Source organism: Cygnus atratus, chromosome 1 (genome assembly GCF_013377495.2).
Source record: "Cygnus atratus isolate AKBS03 ecotype Queensland, Australia chromosome 1, CAtr_DNAZoo_HiC_assembly, whole genome shotgun sequence".
Taxonomy (NCBI): Eukaryota; Metazoa; Chordata; class Aves; order Anseriformes; family Anatidae; genus Cygnus; species Cygnus atratus.
Window position 1 is genome coordinate 206,980,224 of NC_066362.1, and position 12,144 is coordinate 206,992,367.

The 12,144-nt window shown below is 62.2% G+C and overlaps 2 protein-coding genes across 2 annotated transcripts in view; both read left to right on the top strand.

The window, feature by feature from the left end:
* Window positions 1-979: 979 nt before the first annotated feature.
* Window positions 980-1,966, top strand: P2RY6 (pyrimidinergic receptor P2Y6). The gene has a single exon (XM_035570395.1). The coding sequence runs from the start codon at window positions 980-982 to the stop codon at window positions 1,964-1,966; it is 987 nt and encodes a 328-aa protein (XP_035426288.1).
* A 3,298-nt stretch (window positions 1,967-5,264) lies between these two features.
* ARHGEF17 (Rho guanine nucleotide exchange factor 17) overlaps window positions 5,265-12,144 on the top strand; it is a 35,830-nt gene continuing 28,950 nt past the window's right edge. The window contains exon 1 of the mRNA XM_035570396.1: window positions 5,265-8,135. Within this exon, the coding sequence (XP_035426289.1) occupies window positions 5,265-8,135 (2,871 nt within the window). The remainder of the gene's footprint in view (window positions 8,136-12,144) is intronic.

Here is a 12,144-nt window from a genome sequence, read left to right on the forward strand (position 1 = left end):
CCCCCCCCCCCGCCTCAGTTTCCCTCCGGTTCCCGCACAGCCGGAGGGGGGCACCCCCAGCCCGGAAGGGTCATGAAGAGGGGAAGTGGGTGCCGAGGTCGCAGACAGGTCTGCAGGACGAGGGTGACACGGGGAGGAACTGAGAGAGGCAGGAGAAGCATCTCTGCATGCCGCTGCCATGGGCGCTTCAACCACCTTGACCGTGCTCAGCACCCATGGGTGCCAGGCGAGGGCCCTGGCGAAGAGACATGGGCGGGGTGGCAGTGGCAGGGCGGGGGACAGGGCCGCTGCGGTTTTGCAGTGGTTGCTGCCTTTTGTTGGGTTTTATTTCCTCGTCCTTTCACTGCCCGCTTGCAACCCGCTCTCCCGGCAGAGCGGGCTCCGATTGCACCCTCTGGCTCGGGGACACAGCTTCCCAGCCCCCATAACAGAGCGGGTGACCTCTTCCCCAGCAGCCCAGAGGCCACGTGGATGGGCTGGCATCACCCCCAGGACCCAAAATCTCCAGAACCAGGGAGCTGCTGCTCTCCATTCCCCGACGAAAGCACCCATGAAACATCTGAGAGTCCCTCGGCACTGCTGGCGGCTCCCAAGACGGGTGGCTCGCTGTAGGGTTTTGGCACCCCCTGCAGAGGACCAGGGACAAGGGCTGAGCTCGCTGCATTGCTAAAGGCTCTGCTGCAATTTCATCTTTAGCAGCTCTGCCCATCTGGCATAAGAGCAGCTTGGCCTTGTGCAAAGTGCCAGCACCATGGGGTGGTGGTGGCCGCCGCACTGTCCCCAAGGGCCACCACCCTGCACAGTGCTGCTCTTTCCACCCAATAGACCCCAAAATCCATGATGAGGAAGGCTGGGGCTATGGGGTTGCATGCACTGATCCGGGTTCATCCTGGATGTGTCACCCCATGGCCAAGCCACCAAGAGTCCCCTTTGTCATTCGCAGGTGCTGCCAAGGGGCCACGCCAGTGAAGAGGGGACCATGACCATGGCCAACGTCACAGCTGGGAGGAACTCATGCACCTTCCACGAGGAGTTCAAGCAGGTGCTGCTGCCCCTGGTCTACTCAGTGGTGTTCCTGCTGGGGCTGCCTCTCAACGCCGTCGTCATTGGGCAGATCTGGCTGGCCCGCAAGGCGCTGACCCGCACCATGATCTACATGCTCAACCTGGCCACGGCCGACCTGCTCTACGTCTGCTCCCTCCCTCTCCTCATCTACAACTACACCCAGAAGGACTACTGGCCCTTCGGGGACTTCACCTGCAAATTCGTCCGCTTCCAGTTCTACACCAACCTGCACGGCAGCATCCTCTTCCTCACCTGCATCAGCGTCCAGCGCTACCTGGGCATCTGCCACCCCTTGGCCTCGTGGCACAAGAAGAAGGGCAAGAAGCTGACGTGGCTGGTGTGCGCCGCCGTGTGGTCCATCGTGGTCGCCCAGTGCCTGCCCACCTTCATCTTCGCCTCCACTGGCACGCAGAGGAACCGCACCGTCTGCTATGACCTGAGCCCCCCGGACCTCTCCGCCGCCTACTTCCCCTACGGCATCACGCTCACCGTCACCGGCTTCCTGCTGCCCTTCGTGGCCATCCTGGCGTGCTACTGCAGCATGGCCCGCATCCTGTGCCAGAGGGACGAGCTGATCGGCCTGGCGGTACACAAGAAGAAGGACAAGGCCGTGCGCATGATCGTCATCGTCGTCATCGTCTTCTCCATCAGCTTCTTCCCCTTCCACCTCACCAAGACCATCTACCTGATCGTCCGCTCCTCGCCCAGCCTGCCCTGCCCAGCCCTGGAGGCGTTCGCCATCGCCTACAAGTGCACGCGCCCCTTCGCCAGCATGAACAGCGTCCTCGACCCCATCCTCTTCTACTTCACCCAACGCAAGTTCCGTGAGAGCACCCGCTACCTCCTCGACAAGATGAGCTCCAAGTGGCGGCACGACCACTGTGTCACCTACGGCTCCTAGGTAGATGAGGCCACCTCAGTGTCACCGGGGCCGGGCACAGAGCAGTTTTGGCTCGAAGCTGCGTGGCGTGGAGACGGGGACGCGCCTGGGGACATCTCCTGAGCTTGCTTCCAGCCCATCTCCAGCCCACGGCAGTTGCAATGAAGTGTCCCCGCTCTCCGAGGGTTGCCCTCCACTGGTTGCTCGACGCCGTCCTGTTTTTTAGCTGCTTTATGCCACCTTTTGGTGGAGGCTGAAGCACCGAAGCAATAAAAACCACTGGGGGGACCATGGAGGAGGCGGTGGGAGCGTGGGGAGAAGGGATGGGGCCGCCCGGGTGGGCTGCTCGGGGGGGATTTCTGCCTCCAAAAGATGTTTAAAGCTTCCCCTCATCTGGGGAGGATTTTTTGGCTTGTACTCACCTGGGGAACGTGGCTCTGTGCTCCGCCACCGAGGCTGCGGGGCAGTTTTGGGGTCCTGAACACCAATATCCCCCACAAACCATCCCCGGCACTTCTGTGGACCCAGGAGAGGAACAGATTGGTGTCACAGACATTTTGGGGTAATACTGGCGTATCCCAGAATGGGACCAGACCAGTAAAAGACATGGGTCCACTGGTGCCACCGGTGCTTCGAAAGGGTGAGAGGGCATCCCTGGTCAGCTGGGGAGCTGGCGAGGGGCAGTGAGGGGAACCAGGACACCGATGCCATATTTCCCACCCAGAAACGATGCCAGGAACTGGGAGACCCCTGCCACTGCCACCCGGGTGACACCGGACTTCAACGCTGAGCCAGCTGAATGAACCAAATCATCACGTTTTGTAGGATTGCACCTTACCCACATGAGGATCCCAGCCGACCCAGGGCCACCGAAGAGGCTGGGCACCGTGGCTGTACCTCTAACTGCTTTGCCAGTCCCCTACCTTATAGGACGTATAGACTGAACCTGTCCCTATGTATATGTCCACAGGGATCTGCACATGCTATGTACCATATATACACGTATCCGCGCGGGGGAACATTGTGCACGGAGCCACCCCACCCCAAATACACTTTGCAAACCCATACTCGCGGGTGTGTCTGTGCGATAATCGCATCTAAGTTGATTTAAGCAATTTGCTTCAAATCTCGGGGATTAGCAGCCCTCCAGCCCAGCTGCTTGCACAAAGCCACATGGCTGAGCACCCTGTTAATCCCAGCTCGCTCGCCGCAAACCCGTGGCCGCATCCGGACACACCTGAACTCAGGGAGGGCTGAAGGGTAGAACCAGCCCCAAATAAACCCACCAGCACCTAGGGTGGACGGTCCCTTGCTTTATCTTGGCGAGAACCCTATGTAGGGTTGAGGTTGGGGTGCAGGAGGCAGGGGTGGCCTTGGGGTTCCCCTTGGCCATAGCTCTCGGCACTGGGATCTCTTCCAACGCGTTTTTGGGGTCTCTTATCCCCGCAATTTTGCGTGCTCCGGATAAAAAACCGTGGTTGGAGGGAGAAACCCGGGGGGACGGTGGCGTCCCCAAGTTTTCCCGGACAAAGGAAAGGCGCCAGGGGGGTGACGCCGGGCTCGGGCTCAGCCACGCCGCCCGGACCCAGGAGAGGGCGCAAAATCTTCAGGTTTGGAGAGGGCGCAAAAACTTCGCGTTTTGGGAAATGTCTGCGGGGAGGCGGCGGGGCTGGGGGGCACGGGGATCGCCGCCCGGCCCTGCCGCGGGGACACCCTGCCAGGTGTGACCCCAAAAAGCTCTGCAAAAAGCCCCAAGGATGTCCAATAAAGGCAGAAAGGAACATATTTTGTATTTTCCCATGAGCGCGGACGGCCCCAGGCCGCCTTCATGGAGCGTGCAAGCAGCGTGGGTGCCTCGGAGGGGTTTGAGGACACCGTAGGGACACCCCAGACTGGGGTAGGGGCATCCAGGACATCCCAAAGAGGTCCAGGAGGTAGAATCGCCAATTTTGGGGTTGCTTTCAAGGCACTTGGAGCTCAGTTTTTCCACTTTTGGTCTGCCTGGCCTTGGGGGTCTTCTCCCTCCTGCCAAGCCCCATCAGTGGGTCCCTTGGTGCCAGCAGGCCCCGAAGCCACAGTGATGGGCACACCTCGGGGATGGGGCGAGGAGGGCTCTTCCCTAAATCCTGTCCCAAATGCCAGTGACAGCGCAGGGACGTCATCAGCAGGCCCAAGAGACACCCAGCCCTGGGGCAGCGGGGCAGGAAGGTGGTGGGAAGGAAGGGAGAGCCGGGGAAGGAATCCACGGCGTTGCCAGAGGCACTTTTTATTCTTGAAAAAAATGCATTTATGGGGGTTTTGTGCCCCTGGGACAGAGACAGCAGCGTCCTTTACGTGGTGCAGCCCTGCAAAGCAGGGTCATCCCATTCATTTTCAGTTCCCCGGCGATCAATCTGCTGTCTTTTTTGGGGGAAACGGGCTTATTGCCTGCAAGTAACAAGCACTGATGACCCAAAAAGTAAGGAGAAAAACTTTCAGCGGGGCACTGAGCTGCTGGGATGCCTGGGGAGGTGGGGATGGGGTGCCCGGCCTTGGATGAGCCACAAAGTGTGGCTGGAGAGACCCGGGTGGAGAAAAGGGAAAGGGGCTCTCCCCTCCATCTCAGAGTGACCCAGAGTCACATCCTTATCCTATTTGCCCAGCAAAAGGAAATCAAATAAACACCAAAAGTTGGGGGCGGATGGAGATCGGAGATGTGGGGAGCCTGGTGCTCAGCCTGAGCAGCTCTGTGCCACTTTCCCTTCCCTTCCCTTCCCTTCCCTTCCCTTCCCTTCCCTTCCCTTCCCTTCCCTTCCCTTCCCTTCCCTTCCCTTCCCTTCCCTTCCCTTCCCTTCCCTTCCCTTCCCTTCCCTTCCCTTCCCTTCCCTTCCCTTCCCTTCCCTTCCCTTCCCTTCCCTTCCCTTCCCTTCCCTTCCCTTTCCTTCCCCTTTTTCTCCCTCCTCTCCTCCTTCTGCTGCTGCTCTTGCAAAAGAAAAAAAAAAAAGCAAAAAAAAAAAAAAAAAAAAGCCCAAAAGGGCCACTGCCACCATCCCCCCTCTCCGGGAGGAGGAAACCCCGCCCCTCGGGGAAAGTTTATTTGAATGCAACAAATAAAAAAGAAGGGGGCGAGGGAAAAAAAAAAAAAAAAAGAGGGAGGGAGGAAAGAAAGTTAAAAAAAAAAAAAAAAAAAAAGGAGAGAAAACAAAGCGGGCGTGATGAAGCCCGCTGGCAGCCCGGAGGAGGAGCGGGGCCGGGCGGTGCCTGCGGCGGGGGGCAGCGGGGCCGGGGCTGCCGGCGGGGCCGGGGGGCGGGCGGAGGCGGCGGCGGGGGGGGGCACACAATGGCGGAGGGGGGCAGCGGCCGGGCCTCCTCCTCCTCCTCCTCCTCCTCCTCCTCCTCCTCGCAGCCTTCGCCGTCGTCCTGCCGCTGCTCCTCTTCCTCGTCGCTTTTTTCCCCGGGCAGCCAAGTTTTTCCGGCGCGCGGCTTGGCCCCGTCGGTTCGGCAGCTCTCGCTGCGTTTCGGCCGCTTGGAGCCCCCGGGCCCGGCCCATGCGGGGCCGCCGCCTCCTCCTCCTCCTCCTCCTCCTCCTCCTCCTCTTCCTCCTCCTCCTCCGCCGCCGCCTCGGGGGCCGGCGCTGAGCGCGGAGCCGCGCTGGCCCAGCGTCCCGGCGATGCGCAAACTCTTCGGCGAGAGCGGGCGGCAGCCCCCGGGGGCCGGCAACGGGATCGGGACCGGCAACGGAGCCGGGAACGGGATCGGGACCGGCAACGGGGCCGGCAACGGGAACGGGACCGGGAGCGGCCGGGGAACGCCGCCGCCGCCGCCGCCCCGCAGCCGCGTCCCGCACCCGGCGCTGCGGGCGCCCCGCGGGGCTGCGCCGGGGCCCGGCCCGCATTCCTGGCATAGCTCGGCCCGCCCGGCCTCCTCCTCCTCCTCCTCTTCGCCCTCCTCTTCCTCGCCCCGCAGCCGGGGCTCGCCGGGCAGCGAGGGCGAGGGGCTGCTGCGAGCCCCCGGCCGCCAAGGGGACGGCGAGGGCCCGACCAAGTCGGGGAGCCGGCAACCGCTGGCCCCCGCGGCCCCCGTGGTGGCCCGGGTGGCCAAGGTGAGCATCCTGCCCTTCGGCAGCCCCGCCGGGAGCCGCTACTCCAGCACGGAGACGCTGAAGGAAGAGGAGCAGCCGGGCAGCTGTTGGGTCCTCCACGGCGGCCGCCGCTCGCCCGGCTTTGGGCCGAGCGATGGCGTGGCTTGGGGACAGCCCCAGGCTCGTGTCCGGCCCAAGGTGCCACCAGGCATGGCCAAGGCGAGGCCGGATTTGGGGAGCGACGGCCCGCAGCTGGCTGGGGAGCGGGCCGAGCACCGCAAGTCCTTGTCCAACCCCGACATTGCCACCGAGACGCTGACGCTCCTCAGCTTCCTCAAGTCGGACCTGTCGGAGCTGAAAGTGAAGAAGAAAGGGGTGAGGATTGTCCTCGCCGAGGGGGGCTGCGACATCCCCCCGCTGGCTGGCACGCGGGACCGCGGCGCCGCTCAGCCCCCCAGCCGCTGGGCACCGGGCGAGCGGCCCACACTGAAGGACCTGACGGCCACGCTGCGCCGCGCCAAGTCCTTCACCTGCTCCGAGAAGTCGGGGACGCGCCGGCTCTTCCTGCAGAGCGCCATGAAGCAGAGCTCCTCCGAGCTTCTCCTGGCCACCGCCGGCAGCCACGAGGCGGTGGCTCCAGCCGGCGGGCAGCGGGGGGATGAGGACGCGCTGCCCATGGTCATCCAGGACCAGTACATCCAGGAGGCCAGGCAGGTCTTTGAGAAGATCAGCAGGATGGGTTCCCAGCAGGACTACGGCTTGGCAGCCGAGCAGAAGGACAGTGGAGGTGTGGAGGGCGTCGGGGAGGTGGCACCCGTGGGGACGGACATGGCCCTTCGGGGACAGGTGGAGACCACGCGGCGGTTGAAGGAAGCGGAGTTGGAGAACTTCTCTCGAAGGAAATCCGTGGAGGAGCTGTTGGGTCACGAGTCGAGCGTGACGGACGAGGGCATCGTCACCGAGCCAGAGCCGGGGCCCACTGGGGTGGCCCTGGGGGACTTGCACGAGGCCGTGGCCGCCTGGCAGTTGCCCGATGCTGCTGAGACTGCAACCGAGCCGCCGCTGCCCCCGACTCAGGCCATGGCACTGGAAGACATCCCCGTGGCCGGCAAAGCCCAAGCGCCGCTGGAGGCCCCGAGCACCCCCAGCAGCTTGCGGCGCCGGCGGAAATTCCCCTCGGTGGGCGCCAACGGGGCCGACAGCGGCATCGGGGAGGGCAGCGGCGAGCCCTACCGCTCCCTGAGTGACCCCATGCCCCACCGGCGATGCCCAGTGGCGGAGGAGGCAAAGAATTTCTCCGTCGACAGCAACCTGCTGGGTTCGCTGAGCACCAAGGGGGGCATCCCCCAGCCTGCGGCCATCGCGCTGGCTGGCCACGCGGGCAGCGCGGGCAGCGACCTGTCCCTGGGCAGCGACGGGCTGCGGGACTACAGCAGCCTCATTCAGACCATCGTCAGCCAGCCCGGCGCCATGGACAAAGTCATCGATGAGAAGGGCAACGGCAAAACCATCAAGAAGAAGTCGCTGAGCGACCCCAGCCGGCGCGGTGAGCTGCCTGCTGGCGCCTTCGAGGGTCCCGGCGAGGCCATCAGCGAACTGGAGGGCAGCATCCCGCCGTCCAGCAGCGAGCCCATCCTCTCGGAGCAGAGATCTGCACCGGCGCGTCCCCAAGGACACGAAGGCTACGGCTTCGACCCCAAGCTCGCCGAGGTGCTGTCCCCCCGCGGCGCCCGGCGCAGCTCCAAGAAGCGCTGCAGCCGCGCGTCCCACCAGGAGAACCAGCCTCCACCAGTGCCCCCCAGCCTCTCCAGGGTGGCCCGCCCGGCCACCAAGCACGTGCGCCACACCAGCGAGCCCGCCACCTTCGTCCCCATCTCGGTCCCCGAGCCGCACGCCGGCCACCATGCCCACCTCCCCGTGCCGGATGCCACCCGCTTGCCCGTCAAGTCCTTCCCTGCCCCGCAGCCGCCGTCGCTGGAGGATGTCACCAAGCGGTACATGCTGGCTCTCAACTCCGGTGACACGTCCCCCGGCCCTGGGGATGGACCCCGCTCTTCGCCCGTGACGCCCACCGCCCCCGAGCCCGCCCGGTGCCCACGGCAGCCCGACCCCAGGAGCAAGCCCCAAGTGGTAAGTGCCCTTCTTGCCCCAAAACCCCGCTGTTTGGCTTTGTGGGGACTGTCCCCCCCGGGTGGCGGGGGTGTTTTGGTGTCCCCTCCCCACTGCGTGGCCCTTTTGGGGACCAAAGTTCACGCGGAGAAGCGCTGCTGGATGGCCCAGAGCAGGGGCCGGCCCTTTCTGGTGCTGAGGGTGGGCCTTGTGGGATCCACCCCCAGAAGTAGGTGATTTTGAGGTGGAAACCAAGCAATTTCTGGGTCAAACAGCACCAAACATCCAGGGAAGGCAGTTCTCCTGCCTTCCTGGTGCCTTTCCCACCGATGCTCTATGGGGTTCCCAGAAACAGGTGTGCTCTTGACCGGCCACAGGTGATTTTTTGCCAGAAATGCTGAACCAGAAGTTGCTTTTTCTATGGCAGGGGGCTTAAATTGTCTTTTTTAAAATATATTCCCCATATTCTGCCCTGGTGGAGCATACCAGCTACTTTCTGACCCCAAAATGCCATGTCTTGCAGTTGTTCCCTGTGGAAATGTGCTGAACGGGAGCAAGTGTGTCTTTTCCCCTAAAACTTTTCAGCTCGAGGCTCATGGTGACCGTGCTGAGGTTTATGGCTTATCAGAAAAGTGCACTTTAAAAACTAAGGGAAAAGGGGGAAAAAAGTGTTTGTAAAGGTTTTATTACCACATTTAATTAATGCTGCTCCCGGTGGGCTCAGGGGGGACAGGTTTTGGGGAAAAAGGCGTTTTGCTTTCTCCGGGGGTCAGCTTTGGGGTCACTGGCTTTGGGGTCTTCCCTGCTCGCCAGTGCAAGCGGGGACACGGGAGCACAGATGGGGGGAACGAAGCTGCTGGAAAAGCGATGCCATGCTCGCAAGCGCCGCCGCCTCCCGCGCCCACCGGGCTTTTAATAACTCAGCACAAGTCCCCGTGGGCTGACGTCCCCGCGCGGCGCCAGGGCGAAGCCCAGAAATATCCACGGGGGCCGAATCCCATTTCGGTGGCGATTTATGGTGGCCAGGAGGCCGGGATTGTGAGAGTCCCCTGCAAAGCCTCCGGAAGCCAAATGAGAAGTGCCCGGGCAGCATAACCCTTCCTGGCCGGGCTGAGATGTGGAGCGGGGATATTTATCCATGGTGCATGTGCATGCACAAAATTCGGGTGTTTTCCCCATCCTCATCCCCGAGCAGCTCCGAATTGAATGTTTTGGGGTCTCACTGGGTTTTGTTGGGGCTGAATCCCCTCTCCAAGCGCCCGTGTTGGCCCAATGTCCTGTGGATCTTGGTGGCACTGCGATAAGGGCTGTGATAAGGGATTGTGGACTCGCCCCCATTGCTGTGATGAAGCATCTTGGCCACGGCATCTCCCCGGCGTCTTCTCAGCAAATCCCAAGGGGATGGTTTGGCCTCGGGATGGCAAAACGCCGGACAGGATGCTCCATCCCCGTGGTGCCGGGGTTGGAGGGCTCCCCGCATCCTCCCAAGCAGGGGGGGACACCAGGGGATGCAGGATTTGCCGATCCCGCTGCTGTCCCACAGACCCGTCCGTGCCACGGGCCCGTGCTGGGATGGAGCTGCAGCGCCGGCTTTGATCCGTGCCCTAGGGCGAGGGTGGGCGATAACTCCCCGGCCCTTTATCAGCACCCATTTTCTGCATGATCCACCCTTTTCCGTGCAATGGCGGGGGGGGGGGGGGGGGCTCTGCCCTCACCATCCCCCTGCCTCCTTCTCCAGCAGTTGGAAACAAGAGGAGAAAATCCAGTCCTGGTGTCTGGGTGGGTGCTGGGTGCCGCGTCACCTCCCAGCCCCGCAGATGGGTGCGGGTGGTTGCAGGCTGGGTTATTTTCCCAGCCCCAGGCTGCCGAAATAGCAGCTCGGCCGGCTCGCAGCTGCAAGGCGCCCTCTTTTTTGCACGCTCGTTTGCACAAAATCATTTTGGTGCGGAGTCGGTCGACGCCTCTGGCACCCTTTGGAGGGAAAAGGAGCTGGAAGGGGGCAAAATCCTGGGATAAAATCCACGCCAGGGGCAAAAAGGGGACCCCAGCACCCCGACTGCTTTGTCTTCCTCCTGCACATCCCCCTTGTCCATCGCCGCTGCAGCCGTCCAAGAGCAAGGAGCTTCGGGAAGATGCAGGAAGAGCATCCCCAGAAAGGGGTTTGGGGTAAAATTTTGCCCCGTTTTTGGCCAACGCTGACACGGAGCAAGCGCCTGGCGGGGCGAGGGTCTGGCTCCCAGGGGAGCGATTAATGGTTTGCGAGAGACTTGGAGATCTCGGGGTGAAAAGTGCCCCAAAAGGCGTCAAAAAAAAAAAAGCATCAAGCGTGGCAGTTCCCGGCGCAGCTGGTCAGGAGCATCCGAACCGATTTTGGGCTCATTTTAGGTAGATTTTCCCCCAGCCTACCAACTCCAGCACCAGCCCCGAGCAGCTGGGAGCCCAGTTTGGCTCAGCATCACCTCGAGGACGTGGGACACGGAGGGGCCGGACCCCCCGGCGGATGCTCCTCACCTTGCCTGAACCCGCCGGACTCGGCACCGAGGGGGCGAATTTCTCCTTTTAAGGGCAAGGCTGCAGCTGTATCTTTGAATCTCTCTCCTGCCTTCGGCTTTCTTTGTGCCGCAGCCATAAGAGAACTTAAACCCGTATTTTATTTCCCCTTTGATTTATTGGAGAGTGGAGCTGGGATGTTTTACTTCAGATGGCACCAGCTGTGGCCGGGGGGGGCCAAGGGGGACCAAGTTGCTCTCGTTACAGGGCAGAGCACCAAAGGCCGGATATAACCTGGGACCGAGCGGAGATTTACACGTTCCTGGACCTTCGGAGAAGAAATTATCTTTACTTTTTATTTATTTCCCCCCGCCTGGGCTCTGGCTTGCAGCAGCGCCATGAGGCTGATCCTCTGCTCGATGACATTGTCGGCTCCACGGGGACTTTGGGGCATCCGAAGCGCTCGGCAGCGCGTCGTGCCATCTGTCCGTCCCGGCATCCATCTCCAGGGAGTAACAGCGGGGTCTGGCAGTCCTGCAGCGTTATTCCCCTGAGATATCCTCCCGGTTTGCAGCTCTGCCTGCTCCTGGTTCATTAGGACTTGCAGTTAATGAACCTAATGCTCTCCTCCCGTTGAGGTCCGGATGCACGAGTGCTCCCCGCGGTGCCCGGTGGAGGTGAGGATGCTGGCACCGTGCAGGGACAGCGAGGTCCCCAGGTGGCCAGAGGCACAGGATAAATCCACCCCTGCGCTCCCAGCCTCGCCGTGGGCTCAGCACCCACTTTAATCCGCGCTGGGTTTGATGCTCACCATCCAGGATCCCCCTCGAGCGCCTTCGGCAGGGCTGCAGGCTCAGCACACCGCGTGCCCAACCATTCCCAACACTACCAGAGCTGTTTTTTTAATTTTCCCCCAACTTATTTGTCATACACGGGGCAAGGAGAGGGCACAGACATCCAAAAAATCCCAAGCAAAACACGGACCAAATCCCTCCGGCTGCTCGCAGCACGGCAAAACCCAACCTTTACCCAAAGAGTCCCCCCGGCTCCTTGCTGCACCAGTGATTCGGAGCGGGGCAGCGCCGCTGTGCCGGCTTTTTCCCGGGCTGCGTGTGCCGGCGGGTGGCTGTAACGTGCTGTTCTCCCTCGGCAGCAGGACTGTTTGTCCTGGGAGCCTTCCAGCGTTTCTCTGTGGGGCCGGAGCCGGCCAAGGCGTCCCTGGTGCCGGAGAGCTCCTCCGGCCGCGCTCGAAACCTGGGCACGAGGCTTTTATCCCCCCTGTGCCGTGCGTCCCGCAGCAAAACCCTTTCGCAGCGTGGAGGCTGCGGGAAGAAATGCTACTTTCAAGGCAGAAAGAAAAAGAGAAATGCATCAAAAGGAAAAGAAAAAGGAGTTTTTCTGGCTCCGCCGAGCCCGGCGGCGTCCCGTGAGCCGCCGGGACGGGTGGCACACGTGTGCGCACACCCATGCACACGCATGTGCAGCGCCCCGGGGGGTGGAAAATTAGGTATGTTTGCTGCCACGCTCTGTTTGTTGACTT